We start from the raw sequence: 18,636 nt of genomic DNA on the forward strand, positions 1-18,636 counted from the left end.
CAAAATACCCTTTTTCTCATGGGCATGCACCTCTCCCAATAATTGTACTGTCAAAAGTCATAAAAGATAATCCACCTGTTAGGCTCCAATAATCCATGATAGCATGACTGACTATGTCAGGTTATGTTAACTGCCTAAGAAATTACTTCCGAAATACAGCACAAACTTGCATTCAAAAGTCTCACATCCATGAAGTGACCATCCTTTAAAAAAAAAAAAAAAAAACTGACTTCAAGTGGGCTGCTTGGGATACTTTCACAGCAACAAAGTTGTCCAGCTGTACCTGTGCAATGTATGGAACAATACTACAGTCCTGCTGGAATCTGAACATTCAGTCTCAAGGAATGAGATAATAGTTCTATTCAAACAAAAAGCTGTCAAATCTATCAACATGACTTTCATCTAACTTTTTTTAAAAATTTTTAGAACATTAAAAAAAATAGAATAGGAAAATAGAAGTGTTATCACTGTTTACTAACCTGCTGAAAACATATGCTTGCTTAAAGTTTGTTTCAACTCAAAAACAAACAAAAAAATAGGATTTTAAGAAAGCTTAAGTATCCTGGATAATGACTAAATAGGAGTTAAAGAACTGTAAGACATTTGCCAGAACCTAACCATCGTCCAAAAAAAAAAAAAAAATTAGATTTCTAGGGAAGGTAATTGAATGTTAACAGTTCCTTCACAGAAATCCTTAAATGTTAGCCAAAAACATTTTATCCAAAAAAAAAAAAAAAAAAAAGGGAAACAAACCCCACCACCTCAGCAAGTGCATTTAAAGCAATATATTTCACATTCGTGAATAACTCACATGTATATACGTACAACAGAATATAACAGGCTTTCAAAATTTACTTTCTAGAGTCAGATGCCTTCTTGCTACCCCATTCTATTTGTTGGCTTTTTGAGATAAAAGTAAGGTCTACAGACTCCCAAAGATCTGTTTTTTCCCCATTTTTTACTCACCTTACAAAGCTTTTGGTAACGTGGGGAAGAAACTGCCATCCTCTGCAAGCGATGCAACAAGACCACAACTTTCTGCAGAGATGTTCTCACCACAGCCATCATTTTAAGTTTGCCACACTTCTGAAGACACCTCAGAATTTGCATTATAAATGAAGAGCAACTATCATTTCCTCCTGGTCACTGGACAACGATTTGCCAGCTCTCTGAGCATGCTCGCTTCCAGGATTGCTTTTGAGAGCTACAAAGCTTTATATGTCTCAAAGGCAAAGAAGGTTGATACAACATAAGTTTCTCTGAATTAAAAATAAAAACCAAGAAAATAAAACCCTTCACAGATCCTCCTAGCCAGTATTTGCTCAGCTCAGCATGCACAGAGAAAGAATGAAGTTGTTGAGCAGCCGAATGTCTGCTACCATACTGGAATGCACTAAATAGCAGAGAAGATTATTAACTGAAACATTAAAGCTGCAGAAACAAAACAGAATTCCCTTAGGAAGACAGCTCCAACATATCCCAACAGTTCTTCCCATATAGCTGTTTTATACTGAGAAAAAGAGAGAGAACGGCATTCACTCCCTCACTCTGGAGAAGGGTGTTCTCCCTCTCAGACTAAATGCAGCTCTGGCAGAGCTGTGGAGTGAGTGAATAACAGACCGTGTTATCAATCTTGAGAGAAGAGCAGAGGGATACCTGCCCTAATTATATCAGCCATATGTTAAGGGCTAATAAATCACATACAGGCACATCTCAAAGCTAGATTATTAATACAAAAGGAAAAACTGCTGGGGACAAATCTCTTTCATGTGAAAACTCTTCTAAAGCTAATTCATCCAAAGGGCTCCCAAACGAATAATTTCCACGCCAGCAAGCATGAATATTTTTAAGATGCCATTTCCAATTAGAATCTTTTCCTGAATGACTCATTAAGAAATGGAAACAACAAGAGTGAGAATATGATTTGGGCAAACTGAACATCTGAAATCACGATCCCTAGACAGGGTCTCCACTGCTTTGAATCCTCAGAGGCAACACTTTGATGTATATTCACCATAAAGCAATATTATTTAAGCAAGCTATCTAACAGCAGAAATAAGACACTACAATGTGGGAATTTTTTTTCTACTTATAACATACTCCAGGTGTAATCAAACCAACATACATAGCCATATTACAGCACCACCACATGCCGCCATGTCTTATTCCTTAGAGATGTGAGTCAATAAAGACATTTTCATTTCTATTACAGGTGCTGCCAGAACAAACATCCAAAAACATCAACACAGCAGGAAGCAAAACAGCTAGAGTTTTGGACAACACTGGACAACATCACTGCCTTAAAACAGAGATGTTTATAGCAGGCGAGGCAATCAATGCAAACTGGTTAAAAAAAAGTGTTCTAGAAACCCATCGAAAAACAGTGCACAGGGAAGAAAGAACACCCAATGAGCAAAACCCTTTTGAATTATTTTTACGTTCATGTACATGGCTTCCACTATCTCGGCATCCTAAAAATTCTCCAAATTAAGGGAGGAAAAAAACACATAGCTGATAACCACATCTCCAAAAGAAAAGGAAATGCACTTATACAACACATATCAAAACAGAACAGAAAAAATATTAAATTAACGTATTAATTAGAATTTTGGGTCTCAACCTGGGGGGGGGTCAAGTCCCCAAGGGGAGTTACCAACATGTCCTGGGGCTCTTGACCACCTTTTCTGTCTTTATGGATAGATAGTTTCTGGACATCTCTCTGCTTGCCTGTGGGAATTAAGAACATAAGAGCTTCCATACTGGATCAGACTACGGTCCACCTTGCCCACTGTCCTGACTCCAGCAGTGACCCATGGCAGAGATTCAAAGGGAGTATAGAGAAAAGGACAACTATGGAGTGATCCACCTCTTGTTTTTTACTCCCAGTTTATGGCAGTCAGAAGTTTAGGTTCACCTGAGCAGGGGGTTGCATCCCTGCCCAGCCTGGCTAATAGCCATTGATGGACCTATCCTCCATGAACTTACCTAGTTCTTTTTTTAACCCCGTTATGCTTTTGGCCATCTCAACATCCCCTAGCAATGAATTCCACAGATTAGTTTTGCATTATGTGAAAAAGTACTTCCTCTTGTTTATATTCCACCTGCTGACTATTAATTTCATCGGGTGACCCCTGGTTCTTGTATTGTGTGAAAGGATAACACTTCTCTACTCATTTTTTTACACCATTCATGATTTTACAGACCTCTTTCATATCCCTCATTAGTTGTCTCTTTTCTAAGATGAACAGCCTTAATCTTTTTACTCTTCCGTTGTATGAAAGATGTTTCATATCCTAGATTATATCTGTTGCCCTTCTCTGAATCTTTACAAGTTCCACCATATCTCTTTTGAGATGGGGCAACCAGAACTGCACGTAACATTCAAGCTGTGGGTGCCCCAGAGGTCTGATATAGGGACATTATGATATTTTCTAAAAGTTCCTAACATAGTTAGCCTTTTTGACTGCTGCTGTGCATTGAGTGGATGTTTTCAGAGAACTATTCATGGCAATTTCAAGATCTCTTTCTTGGATAGTAACAGCTAATTTAGAACCCATCACTGTATAATTATAATTGGGATTATTTTTTCCAATGTGCATTACTTTCCACTTAATAATGTTGGCTTTCATCTGCCATTCTGTTACTTAGTCACCCAGTTTTGTGAGATCCCTCTAACTCCTCACATTCCGCTTTGGATTTAACTATTTTGAACAATTTTATATCATCTGCAAACTTTTCCACTTCAGTGTTCACCACTTTTTCTAGATCATGTATGAATATATGTTGAACAGCACTGATTTTGGTACAGATCCATAGTGGGCCCCGCGGTTCACTTCTCTCCATTGTGAAAATGACCATTTATTCTGATCCTTTGTTTCCCATCTTTCAACCAGTTACTGATCCATGGGAGGACCATCCCTCTTCATCCTATGGCTAGTTTCCTTAATAGCCTTTGATGATGAGAGAGCAAGTCAAAGGCTTTCTGAAAATCCAAATATAACTATACCAAATGGATCACCCTTATCCACATGCTTGAAGAATTCTAATAGATTAGTGAGGCATGACTTCCCTTTATAAAAGCAGTATTGACTCTTCCCCCACCAATCATGTTTATCTGCTAGGTGTCAGATAATTCTGTTCTTGACTATAATTTCTACCAATTTGCCCAGTACTGAAGTTAGGCTCACTGGACAGTAATTTACAGGATCTCCTCTGAAGCCCTTTATAAAAAAATCAGTATTACATTATCTATCCTCCAGTCATCTAGTACAGAGGCTGATTTCAGTGTTAGATAACATACCACAGTTAGTAGTTCTGCAATTTGAGTTCCTTCAGAACTCTGGGGGTGAATACCATCCACTCATGGTGACTTATTAGTGTTGAGTTTGTCAATTTGTTCTAAAACCTCTTCTACTAACACATCAATTTGGGACAGTACTTCAGATTGGTTGCCCAAAGAGAATCTCTCTGATGTAGGGATCTGTTCTGTAGTGAAGACCAATGCAAAGTATTAATTTAGCTTTCCTGCAAGTGCTCCTTTGTCATTATTGGCCCCACTGTCCCTTTGGCAAGCTTTGTGCTTCTGATGTACTTAAATATTTTTTTTTCTGTTAGTTTTTGCATCTTTAGCAAGTTGCTTCTCAAATTTTTTCTTGGCCTGCCTCATTATATTTTAACATTTTATTCACCAGAGTTTGTGCTCTTTCCTATTTCCTGCATTAGGATTTGTCTTTCAAATTTTTAATGGATGCCTTTTTGGCTCTAATGACATCCATTAATCTGCTGTTTAGCCATGGTGGCATTCTTTTGGTCCTCCTACCGTCTTTTTTTATATGGAGTATACATTTATATCCCAAATTAAAGGATTAAAACTTTTCTTTGTAATGTGGGGTCACAGCATACAAGAGGTTTGAGCCACTGAATTAGGATATGAGACCTGGTACACAGCACAGGATGAAGATAAGAATCACAGAAGATTAGGGTTGGAAGGGACCTCAGAAGGTCATCTAGTCCAACCCCCTGCTCAAAACAGGACTGATCCCCAGACAGATTTTTACCCCAGTTCCCTAAATGGCCCCCTCAAGGATTGAACTCACAACCCTGGGTTTAGCAGGCCAATGCTCAAACCACTGAGCTATCTGTCCCCCGTTGCAGAATGGACACTGCAACTGCTCAAGTTTTTTTTCTTTTTGTTTTTTTTTTTTAAGACTGCAGAGTTAGATATATTCTACAAAGCTAGAATACAATTTACCTGTTCACTTAGAAGATGCATACTTATTTTCAATGTCTAGCCTGAATGAATAGCCAATGTCTGATTTCAGGTTTAGTTTGAAAAATCTGAAAGAATTAATACATCTACTATTAATCTGCATATTATCTATGTGAACATCTCCATACATCTTTCTACTGCATCAGTCAGAAGCACCAATTAAAAGTAACATTAAGGGTCTGACGAATTCACAGAACCTCAGGTATTGCATAGCTTTGAAGCATACGCTTTATACATTGCTCAATTATAAATGTTTCAAGTGCTGGCATACTCTCTTTCAAACAGATGTGATCAGCTTGAAGAAGATTCTACGTCCTCTGCCTTGGTTCCCTCAGTTCTCCCCCTTCTGAATACTCCCTTTTCTGAGAAATATGACAGCAGATAGGAATATGGGAAAACTAAACACTTACCGTCCTTAAACTGGCTTTACTTGCTTTTGTGTTTTTCATTTCTTTATTCTCTGCTCACACTCTCGCGCTCTTCCCATTTCATTCTTTTATCTCCAAATTTAATAGTATACATTTTCTCCATCTCTGTAATTATTTTCTCTCCTCTTCTTGTCTGCTCATCATTTTCCCATTCCCAGGCTCCATCACTACACACGTCCCCCTCTTCCAGATCTCCTATGCACACTTCCCCCTCCTTATACCTGTGCTAATGCCGGCCTGCTGTTCTGTACCCTGTGTTCAGGATGGGATAATCCCTATTGCATGGAGTCTGACCAGAGCCAGCCTTCTTCATTTAAGTAGATTCTTCTGCCCAACACCAATGCATAGGCTGTGGTAGAGGAAGCTGGATTGGGTGGTCTCCTGACCATAGGTTCTTCCTCGAACAATTTACAAATAGATTTCCCAGCTAGCCTTTTTTTTCCCACCTGATTTGACTTTCACTGCTGAATCAACTCTTCTACTCACCAAAATGGCCACTCCTCAAACTCATCTTCACTAAACACTGACAATGGAAATATCATACAAGAGTAATTTCCTTATCACCAATCACCACCTCATTTCCAGGGCATAGCCCACCTATCCTTCCATCCAGTCTTTTTGTAAGCTCCCAGCCATCAAGTACCCTTGACTTCCACACCACACTCTGTCCCCTTCTCTCACCTCCTCTGCCTCCATTCAGTCCTTCCCCCAAGGCAGGATTATAGTAGTGCATTCTACTCACTCCATTTTGACTCTTTTGCCCCTCTCATCCACCACAAAGTCTGTTCCTTCAACCCCCTACCCTGACTTACATTCAATATCTGATGCCACTTCTTCCCTTCCCATGCCACTGAACACTTCTGGAGTTCCCATGGCCAAATAGATTTCCTCCACTGCAAATCTGCCCTCTCCTCTTTCAACTGTGCCATTTTCTTTGTCACCCTTTCATCCAATACACATAAGGAATTAGATCACCAATAACAAGGTTGATGACTAGTTGAATTCATTTTACGTATTTAAAAAAAATTACTAGTGATTTGGAACCACCAAATTATGCAACAGCTAACCTGTCGGAATCTAATCACATCAGTATAGTCCTCTCTTCTATTATTTGTTAAACCCTTACTTGTGCCTTGTTTCAAATTAGATGAGTCACAGTCTGAACCCCTTGTAAAGTGCTATTCAATCAGTGTATAGTTCTCCTATAGTTTCTCATAAGAGCAAGGACAGTATGAGCACAGCACATGTTTTATAATCAATTTGATTTAGGAAATACAATTTTTTGTACATGTAAACACATGAAATGGTGAGATAAATACAGTTTCATGTTACTGTATATACCACAGCACCAGGGGAAAAAATATTTTTAATGTGAACAGATATTGTGGGTCTGAATCTGGAGTAATTTTATTTTCCTTTCCTGTAAGTCTAACAAGAAAGACTAACTGCACAGTGCTGAAATCAACACAAGACAAAAAACAAATGTCTGAAAACACAGAAATACACTTGGAATTATTACATAAATACAATAATATGAACATCTATACTTTTAGAAGACTAATGCTCATCAGAAAGTTAAAGTGACCTTGAAAGTTGGGGGGGAAGGGGAAAATTTATTTCAAAAGTCACTGAGTTATGAAAGCCTTTGATATGGGCTATAGCTAAACCTTTCATATTTGAAAGGGAACTTAAAATTATGTGTTGACTCATGGGCAGGTTAGGAGACTATGCTCCCTCTGCTGTGCAGTGTAGAAGAGAACACAGTACTGGGAAAGAAAGAAAACAACAGTAAAGGGTGCTGAACTAAGGGAGGTGGACAGGTGACTGTGCTTTAGCTTTCTTAGCCCGAAGCAGTCACCTCTAGCTTCTTGGTGGCCACAACACAAGAACTCTGCTTCTTGCGGATGGTTTGTAGCCACGGGTAGCAGGAAGAGCTAGTGTACAACCACTCCACTAGCACGCAAAAGTCATATCTGTGCTCCCCCACAAAAGATCTCTGTTATTTTAAAAATGGAAACTTTGTACAACTATGGAGAGCTGATCACGCCTCGTGACACGGAGGCCAAAATAAGGGTTTCCTTCTACAAACTTGGGGCTGGATTGTGTGGCTGACCTACCTATTGTGCTTTCTTTCCCACCAGAAAGAAAATACATTATATTAGATGAAGTAAACTTTCTCCTTCAGTTATAAAATATTTTAAAAATTAGGAAGAAAGGGGGATAGCTGTGAAGGGAATTCACATGATGTCAACAGGGCAACCAAAGAATCCATATTTCTTCAGAAATCATTTAAACCATTTATCTTCTAGCACAAATGCAAAACATGGAAAATTATTTTAATATAGTGGAATCCAATCTTTGCAGCCTGAGGCCCAAACATGGCATTACAAAGAGGTCAAGTGTCTCCAATCAACCCTTTGGTACATATTCTCTGCCCTGCTCTTCTCCAATTGTACCCCTAAGGCAGAGCCTGTGTCGCCGTTCCCACACATCCCAATAAAGAGGCATGTTGGGTATGGAGAGGGGGAGTAGCTGGAGTGTGCTGACCCTAGGGGGAGTCTCCTCTCCTCCCCCATCTCTTCTCACTCCCATGTAATGCAGCTGGTTACCAGCAGGGGAACTGCTGAGTAACAATAAAGAGATAGCCAGGAGTGCTTTGAGCAGTTGCTAACAGCAGTTCGGCTGCTGCGGCTGCAGGGAAAGTGCCTAAGAGGAGGGGGAGTGTGGGAGGCAGCTGAGGAGGGATACCTGTGCTCCCTAGCAGCAGGACAGAGTCAAGCACTTAAGTTAAATAATAACTGGGTGTAGCTCAGGGAGCACATTTTCAATTCATAATATACATTTTCTTCTTAACACAGCTACCCACAAGGGTCACAATTTAGAACCTGAAGGATACAAATTTCCCAGGACACAGGCTGGACACCCTTGCTTTAATCTCAAGTAAGGATTCTTATATCTCATTAAATCAATAACTCCCTCCATGCCTGTTGCCATTTTAAAATATTGTTTTCATGAATAAGATGCAGGACTTCCAGTTTATTAGGTGCCTTTTCCTAGTCAGGTTCACAATAGTGGAGAAGCAGAAAACAAAACAACAAACAACAATATTCTCTCATGCTCTTACTTGCATCTGTTTTTTCAGTTCCCCAATACAGGCACTGTCCTCCAAAGCATTTTCCCGCTGGGATGCATCTGCAAGGACATTAACTGTAGTTTCTGCCTCTTGCATCCATTTGAGGAAGCCCTCTAGATCCTTGAGTAAGGCTTCCACTATCTTCAGTTCAACCTCCCAGGCATTCTGCCTATCACCAGCTCTGAAAGTACAAATGAGACAGGCATCTCAATTTTTCCCTCCAGAATGACATACCATATTGTGTGAATCATAAATGAAGATACTGTAAGATGATCTGAAGATTCATTATGATAAAACACGAAGAAAACTGTATAGTCTGTTCTCATTTGTTTTCTTGTATGTTAGGTCATTGGTTCCTGGAACGTTGCATCTGTATCTATTATTCTGTACTGGATATATGTATTACACCCAAACCCCTGAGGAGTGTGAGCAGGATACAAATTATTCAGTAAAACCTAGCATTTCCCTCTATGTGTTACCATAATGGGTTTGTGACATTTCAGGTGTGAGAAACTGTTATTTCCACACTTTGAATGTTTTTCTCACTGCTGTTATCAGCAACCACCATCTGAAGAGAGAGCAGTACTGTCTGTTGCTGTGAATGGAAACCATTTCCCTAAAATTGTATACACTTTACACATTACAGCATTGTGGAAAATGCAAGAGATGTACTTCATTTGCACTTGTTTAGGAGGGCCAAATGACTTCCATACCCTAAAAATACAGGGCTTCCACAAACATAAAAGGTATTTGCCTTTATGTGACAGTGTTTACTTAACACTAGCTGACAACAGCCCCCATTAGTGTGGAAACAACTAGCTGTATCAACGCCTCTTGTCTTTGATAATTTTCTTGGTGAAAATCATTGAAATGTTGCAAAACCAGTTATCACTGATTACCTTAATTTCTCCAAAATGGTGGCCTTATGCCCAGCATGACAACCTCACACTGGAAGTTAAAATAACGTTTGCAATTCCCTATACCGATGACCTTTTGGTACCCTAGGAAAGAAGTGTCATATTTAACATCTATGCGTTTTTCTTTTCTCCCTGTGATCAGGAGTCCACACCTAAAGAATGTGCCATATTTCAAAACTATAACCCCAAAAAGACACTGGTTACAAGATTCTAGCTCAAAAGGCCATGTGAACAGTAAATCCACTGATAACTTTCTAGTGATATTTGACAGAAATGTCAATGGTCAAATCTGAGATTTCCCCCGTAGAAAGCAGCTCATAAGTAATAAGCCAAATTTAAATATTATGATTAAAAAGACACAAATGACTGAAATTGCATTAAATAGACTTGAAGTTTTGCTAACACTCAGTGGACAGATCAAACAGTCAAATTTGGGGGAACTGGCTCAGGCCCATCTCTCATAAAGAGCAAGATTTTGCCAGCCTCACTCATGCTGAATATTAGCTTTGTACCAAAGAGTAAACTCAAGTAGTAGAATACCTGAATAAGGCTGGCAGAATCTAGACCAAAACAGACATACAGAAAGGGGAATTCCAATGTGTCGTTTCCAACTGTATAACCACACACACTTGTGATCTTATACTGATGTGCTCTGGCAACATCATCATAAATCACAAGGGATAGTTTCAAAAGGCTGCAGAGCAGAGGTTCTCAAACTGTGGTCCATGCACCCCCAGTGGTCTGCGAGCTCCATTCAGGTGGTTCGCGGATAGTTCCCTCTAAGGTGCATGTCTGGGCAGCCGCATATGAGAGAATGAAGGGCCACCCAACTAATTAGTGGAGCCACGCAGGCGTGGCTCTAGTAATTAGGTGCCTGGACCCTGGAAAAGATACACATGTAAGGTGAGGTGGTGGCCTTGGGGGGGAATAAGTGGTAGATGGGAGGGAGGAGTGGGGTGAGAAAGAGTGGGGGGAATTTGGGACATGCAGGACTGCAGAGGCCAGAGAAAGAGGTGACTTTCCCCAGCTCCAGGGCTGCAGCTGCCAAGGAGAGACGGCTCTCTCCCCTGCTGCGGCAGCCACAGAGCTGGGGTTGGGAAGAAAAGAGGGAGAAACCCCCCTCCTTCCAAGCCCCAGCTCGGAGGCTGCCATGGTGGGAGAGAGAGGGCACATCCATCGCATTAGAAGGGTAAGACTACTGATGTTAAACTATGAGTTGTGTGCTTTCATTTGTAGAATAAAAAATAAGTTTTTTTTATATAGTGCTTTTATCCAAACCGCTTTACAATAGTTAGCTAACAGTACAAACAACATTTGGAAAGATCATTAAGTGGTCCACTGAGACCCTCAGCAATTTTCAAGTGGTCCGCGAAAAAAAAAATTGATAACCACTGCTGTAGAGGTTGTTATAACATGTTTAAGTAGTCTCCTTCATATTATTCCTACAAAGGATCAGAATAAAACTCTGTGATAGAACAACTTTATTACAGAAATGTAACAATTCAAAATTGTTAGTTAATATTTTTTAAAAATCATTTAACCATTACCAGTTATACATAGAATCATAGACTATCAGGGTTGGAAGAGACCTCAGGAGGTCATCTAGTCCAATCCCCTGCTCAAAGCAGGACCAACACAAACTAAATCAACACAGCCAGGGCTTTGTCAAGCTGGGCCTTAAAGATCTCTGAGGAACGAGATTCCACAACCTCCCTAGGTAACCCATTTCAGCGCTTCACCACCCTCCTAGTGAAAAAGTGTTTCTTAATATCCAACCTAGACCTCCCCCACTGCAACTTGAGACCATTGCTGCTTCTTCTGTCACCTGCCACCACTGAGAACAGCCGAGCTCCATCCTCTTTGGAATCTCCCGTCAGGCAGTTGAAGGCAGCTATCAAATCCCCCCTCACTCTTCTCTTCTGCAAACTAAATAAGCCCAGTTCCCTCAGCCTCTCTGAATAGGTCATGTGCCCCAGCCCCCTAAACATTTTCATTGCCCTCCACTGGACTCTCTCCAGTTTGTCCATATCCCTGGGGGGGGGGGAGGGGGGAGGGAAGGACCAAAACGGGACACAATACTCCAAGTGGAACACTCGCCAGTGCTGGATAAAGAGGAATAATCACTTCCCTTGATCTGCTGGCAATGGTCCTAGTAATACAGCCCAATATGCCGTTGGCCTTCTTGGCAAGAAGGGCAAACTGCTGACTCATTTCCTGCTTCTTATCTACTCTAATGCCAGGTCCTTTTCTGCAGAACGGCTGCTTAGCCAGTTGGTCCCCAACTTGTAGCGGTGCATGGGATTCTTCCTTCCTAAGCGCAGGACTCTGCACAGTATGAAACTGAATTTGATTTTTTTTCCAAAATATAGACAAAATAAAAGTGAGTTCTTTCAGTAGCAGTCTTTCATTTTATAGGCACATCCACCAGTAGCTGCTATCCGAAATGCTGCTACTAATTCAGTAAACTGTCTCTTCTCTCCAAGTCAGAACTAAAGTAACACTCTCATATGCTGTCAATGGTGAAGTGTTTATGAAGATGCTGCTGTTTAGAGGAGACAAAAAAGCAAACTCCTCACAACTTGTCATTTTTGTATGTGTAGGAGCTTCCCAGGAATTTTGGCCAAAATTCTAACCTTGTACATTTACATTCAACCTCCTTACATTTTAAATGAAGGAATTAATTTTCTTTCCCCCCTTCCTGTCATACTGTACTGTGCAGTGTTTCCTCAATAGTATTAAACAGTTGCTGTGTTTGAAGCTACAGGTGGCTGAATTTCAGTAGTGGCTGAAATGATCCATAGATTTCAGAATCAAAAGAAGTTGCAGGTGACCAGTTCCCCTCAGGATCAAGCCCATGGTTTGTACGTTAGTTTATTGGCACTCTGGAAAAGCATTGTATCAATGCAAAATAACTGTCATTCAAGCGCAATAAGTCTAATGTCATCTTTACAACTATTCTGATCAAAGAAATATTGCTTGAATAATTCCCATCTTTTTTAACCTAAGTAGTTCCTACACACTCCGAATTCTGGATACTGCCATATAAACTACTGACAGAGCAGAACCCTTTAATTTATCACTGCATCTATGGCTTGATGGTTCCGGCTTTAGATTTGGTGGGAACATGCCTCATCATTTATCCTCCTATTGAGGAAATAGTAACGGAATGGTAATTCGAAGGATAGGGCACTTGATAAATATGTTGTCTAACGACAACACAAAACACCTTCTAAAATTAAAGCAATGTAACTCAGCAAAGAGAGTACGAAATAAAGACGTTAAAGCAGCTAGGAAGTCTTGACTTCAAAATCATTTCCTTCTGTAAGGATTTCCTTCACAAGCAAGGGAGTAAGTTTAAAGGTGAAACAGCAATGAGAACAGAAAGAACAGGCTAGAAACAAAGGTGGCTTTCAAAGAAACAGACAAGCGTCAAAGTATACCTTGACTTTAGCAAAGCTTTTGATACTGTCTCCTACAGTATTCTTGACAGTAAGTTAAAGTAGTATAGATTGGATGAATGGACTATAAGGTGGATAGAAAACTCGCTAGATCGTTGGGCTCAACAGGTAATGATCAGCGGCTTGATGTCTAGCTGACAGCCAGTATCAAGCGGAGTGCTCCAGGGATCGGTCCTGGGGCCAGTTTTGTTCAACATCTTCATTAATGATCTGGATGATGGGATGGATTGCACCTTCAGTGGATGACACTAATCTGGGGGGAGAGGCAGATACTCCGGACCCTATCCCTACCCTCCAGCATGATGTATACAAATTGGAGGATTGGGCCAAAAGAAATCTGATGAGGTTCAACAAGGACAAGTGCAAAGTCCTGCACTTAGGATGGAAGAATCCCATGCACTACTACAGGCTAGGGACCAAATGGCTAGAGCGGCAGTTCTGCAGAAAAGGACCTGGGGATTACAGCGGACAAGAAATTGGATATGAGTCAACAGTGTGCCCTGTGTCCAGTTTTGGGCCCCCCACTACAGAAAGGAGGTGGACAAATTGGAGAGAATTGAGCAGAGGGCAACGAAAATAATTGGGGGACTGGGGCACATGAGTTATGAGGCGAGGCTGAGGGAACTGGGCTTATTTAGTCTGCAGAAGAGAAGAGTGTATGTGTGTGTGTGGGGGGGGGGGGATTTGATAGCAGTCTTCAACTACCTGACGGGGGGTTCCAAAGAGAATGGAGCTAGGCTGTTCTCAGTGGTGGCAGGTGACAGAACAAAAAGTAATGGTCTCAAGTTGCACTGGGGGAGGTCTAGGCTGGATAGTAGGAAAAACAATTTCACTAGGAGGGTGGTGAAGCACTGGAATGGGTTACCTAGGGATGTTGTGGAATCTCCATCCTTAGAGATTTTTAAGGCCCGGCTTGACAAAGTCCTGGCTGGGATGATTTAGTTGGGGTTGGTCCTGCTTTGAGCAGGGGGTTGGACTAGATGACCTCCTGAAGTCTCTTCCAACCCTAATCTTCTATGATTCTATGAATCAAGACAATTGACCCAGATCCGTAAGCCTAAGAACTGATGCACTGGACAGGAGAACGAGCTGAACTTTTTACCTAATTTCATTATGTCAGGAATGATGGCTCCTGCACTAAGTTTTAATATCTCAAAACTTTCTGCTTAGTTGAAATTGAGAGAAAGAATGCAAGCCTGTTATAGTCCTAACACTTTCATGGTATTTGAACTAAAGCTGAAAACATGCTATTAAGTATGCTCTTCATATTCCAGCAGCATGATTACTATATCAAATGGTTTGAGAGTGATGATGTGGGTAAACTGGGAATTTTCCATTTTTCAGTTAGAAGAAAAACTAGGCCTTATGTGATGGCCTAGTGGTGATCGATCCACATTGTTATAGAAAAGACTTAGATACTTTCATTTCATTCTCGTAGAGACTGCAAATCCAAAAGGAAAAGAGAGCACACACTACACTGTGCCGTAACCACCTTTCATGACAATAAAGCAAGTGCAGTCAGACTCCAAGAGGAGTCCAAATCTAGTCATGACAGGATAGAGACTCTGACCAGTGTCTTCCAAGGTTGTGGAGTCCATATCTGAATGAGCTTCAGACTTCCGTAAAACTGCAGAAGTTACACTGGACTCAAGGAGTGCATAGGAAAAAAGTATGTGAATTCTATTAATAAAGCCATGATCAAGAACAAGAATATCATTCCCCTTTTAATTTTAGACTCTTCCCAGCCCAGTCTGAACACTAAATTCCATCAACTTGTTTTTCAGATGCAAACTAAAAATCTATACTCTGTGGTATGAAGAAATGTGAGCGCAGGGGGGAGAATGTGTCAGGAAGAAACAACTGGTCTGCTGAAGACATGGAATGTAATCCATTATTGAGGCTGTGACGAAACTGATGAATTACCTTAGTTTTAGCCTTTGAGTATAAAAATGTTATTAGCCACCGTACAGCATATCCAATTTACACCACATCAAATTGGAGGGCTAAATCTCTTTAATGTCAATAGTTTTAAAATGAGCTGTTGAAAACTTAAAATTCTGCTGAAATTATGTTTTATAGCTGTATTGTGATGCTATTCAGAAGCATGAGTCTTCCAGCTAAAGTAACTAAAGAGAGTCTTCCTGGTTTCTCCATGCATGGATACTGCAGAACAGTCGATGTACACTTCACTTGCATCTGAAGAAGTGGGTATTCACCCACGAAAGCTCATGCTGCAGAACGTCTGTTAGTCTATAAGGTGCCACAGGATTCTTTGTTACTTCTAAAATGATATTATAAGCATAAATCTTTATTTAAAAGTGTAAGTGACAGAACTAAACTTTGTGCACCAAACAATCTCTCCCCCACAGATGCCCCACGTGAAGTAAGCCTCAGATTGTATGGGATATATGGCTTATGTTGCCAATCACATACACAAACTCAGATTTTTACCTCCATTCTTTTTTCATTTAGGCAATTATAGTAATGGCTATAGGGATGACCCGAAACCTCAAACCTGAACACGAATGGATGATCAAGAAAGGAACTGATCCATGAGACGTCCTCAACACTATGAAGTGGTCCACACTATGGAAAAAACTGGTCCACACTGTGGAAAAAACTTGGTCATAAACCAAAGCCTTTTTCCACAATTTGCCTGGAGCCACAGGGGGTTAGGTGCCCAAATCCCAGTGAACTTCAATGGGTTTTCAAACTCCTTTGAAAATTCCAGCCTATATCTCAAGACACATCTAAAGAGAGATATATTTTTGTTCTCTCTCTCTCTCAAAGCATCACATAGGATGAGCTACAAAGTTTTATGCCATTTCAGTTGTCATCTCTGGAAATAACCAGGAAAGCATTTGTATATACCCCTTGCCACATCAAAAGTGCAAACTACTACTAAGGTAGAGGTCTCCCTCCCAGGAAGAGTAATAAGATTCTATACACTGCTTCCTTAATTACCTCTGACACTTACTGCATGCCACTGCAGTAACCTCCTCCTCTCCTCCCCAGGACATAATGCCACTTACACAACCTTCATTATCCATCTCTCTCTTCTCATTTACTTTCAGCTACAAAAGCAGTTTCATTGGTTGTCGTTATTTAAAAAGACTTTTTAAAACACACTGAATTTTTCCCCTAATAAAGGACAGTTACCTGTTCCATAACTGGCGTTCTTCAAGATGTGTTGCTCAGGTGTATTCCACAGTAGGTGTGTATGCTCACCATGTGCACCGGTGCCTTAAGTTTTTCCCCTTAGCAGTACCCGTACTGAGGGAGTGCCGCTGCAACCCCTAGAGTGGCGCCTCTGAACCATGCTATAAGGGGAGCCGTGCATGCCCCCACCCTCAGTTCTTTCTTGCTGGACAACTCCAACAGAGGGGAAGGAGGGTGGGATGTGGAATACACCTGAGCAACACATCTCGAAGAACGCCAGTTACGGAACAGGTAACTGTCCTTTCTTCTTCGAGTGATTGCTCCTATGTATTCCACAGTAGGTGATTCCAAGCTATCCCTGGTGGAGGTGGGTAGGAGTTCATGATAGACCGGGATGGAGTATACCATCCTGCCAAACCTGCCGTCATCCCTAGACTGGGAGACGATCGCGTAATGCGAAGTAAACGTGTGAACTGAGGCCCAAGTGGCTGCTCTACAAATGTCTTGGATAGGGACATGGGCTACGAAGGCAGCCGATGAGGCCTGAGCCCTCGTTGAGTGTGCCCTAACGACTGGTGGCAGGGGAACCCCTGCCAGGTCTTAGCATGTGCATATACACAAAGTAATCCAGCAGGAAAGACGTTGGGTGGAGACTGGTTGCCCCTTTACCCACTCAGCCAAGGCAACAAAAAGCTGCGAGGACTTCCGGAACAGTTTGGTCCGATGTAGGTAAAATGCCAGCGCTCTACGTACACTGAACGTGTGGAGGCAGCGTTCCACACTGGAGGAATGGGGCTTAGGACAGAGCACTGAGAGAAAGATGCTCTGATCCATATGGAAGGCGGAGACCACCTTTGGGAGGAAAGCCGGGTGTGAGCGAAGCTGGACCTTATCCCTGTGGAACACCGTATAGGGGGTTCCGAGGTCAAGGCCCTGAGTTCTGAGACACAGCAGGCTGACATGATTGCTACAAGGAAGGCCACCTTCCATGAGAGATGAGACCAGGAACATGTGGCCAGGGGTTCAAAGGGAGGATCCATGAGTCATGACAAAACCAGGTTCAGGTCCCATGTGGCACTGGGGGTCTAGCATATGGGAACGAATAGTGAAGGCCCTTCAGGAAGCAGGAGGTCAGAGTGGGAAAAGACCAAGTGCCCTTGCCATATGGCCGCCAGGTGTACCCTGACCGAGGCAATTGCCAGTCCTTGGGTCCTAAGGGACAGGAGGTAGTCCAGGATAAGCTGGAGAGGTGCGGGGAGGAGGGGAGACACCCCGCTCACTCACTTACTTGGAGAACCTGGACCACTTTGTCATGTATGTACGGCGCGTGGATGGTTTCCTACTTTCCAGGAGGACCTGCCTTACCTGCTCCCAACACCTGCTCTCCTCCTCGTCTAGCTATGGAGCAACCACGCGGTCAGGTGGAGGGCAGCTAGATTGGGATGGAGGAGGCGGCCCCCATCCTGGGAGAGGAGGGCCGAGTGAAGCGGCAGTGTCCTGGGGGGGAGGGGGAGATGAGTCGCCAAGAGGCGAAGGAGGGTTCCGTACCAGTGTTGGCAGGCCCACGGCGGAGCTATGAGGATGACTCTCGCCTTGTCCGCTTTTACCTTTTGCAGGACTTTGTCGATGAGGGGGAACTGTGGGAAAGCGTAGAGGAGCCAGCCCGACCACCACAAGAGGAATGCATCCCTCTCCAGGAGCAGAACCGGGGGCAACGCCAGTTCTGGTGGGTTGCAAAGAGGTCGGCCTGGGGAACTCCCCACTCTCGGAAGAGCCGGTGTGCAACCTCCAAATGGAGCGACCACTCATACTTGGGGGGGAAGACCCTGCTGAGGCAATCTGCTTGCATATTGCGGACGCCTGGGAGTTGTACGGCCCTCAGGGAGATATCGTGGGCTATACAGAACTCCCATAGGCTCAGAGATTCCCCGACAGAGGGCTAGAGAGCGAGTCCCACCTTGCCTGTTGATGTAGTACATGGCGGCAGTATTATCTGTGAGGACCCTGATCAGCCTGCCACGAAGGTGCTTGTCAAAGGCCACGCACGCCAACCGAACTTCCCTGAGCTCTTTGACATTTATGTGAAGGGACAAGTCCGGGATCGACCATGTCCCTTGGGTTTGCAGGTTTCCTGTATGGGCTCCCCAACCCAGGACCGATGCGTCGGTCGCCAGGTCTACAGATGGGCTGGCATCCCGAAAGGGAACCCCTTGCAGCATATTGCTCGGGCAAGACCACCATTGAAGGGAAGCCAGTATCAGGGACGGAACCG

General features: G+C 42.4%; 1 protein-coding gene across 6 annotated transcripts in view; it reads right to left on the minus strand.

The window, feature by feature from the left end:
- UTRN (utrophin) overlaps positions 1 to 18,636 on the minus strand; it is a 576,172-nt gene that overhangs the window by 300,337 nt on the left and 257,199 nt on the right. For all 6 annotated transcript variants that reach the window (XM_039528635.1, XM_039528634.1, XM_039528636.1 and 3 more), the window contains one exon: positions 8,822 to 9,011. In XM_039528635.1, the coding sequence (XP_039384569.1) occupies positions 8,822 to 9,011 (190 nt within the window). The remainder of the gene's footprint in view (positions 1 to 8,821; positions 9,012 to 18,636) is intronic.

This window comes from Mauremys reevesii, linkage group 3, assembly GCF_016161935.1.
Source record: "Mauremys reevesii isolate NIE-2019 linkage group 3, ASM1616193v1, whole genome shotgun sequence".
Taxonomy (NCBI): domain Eukaryota; kingdom Metazoa; phylum Chordata; order Testudines; family Geoemydidae; genus Mauremys; species Mauremys reevesii.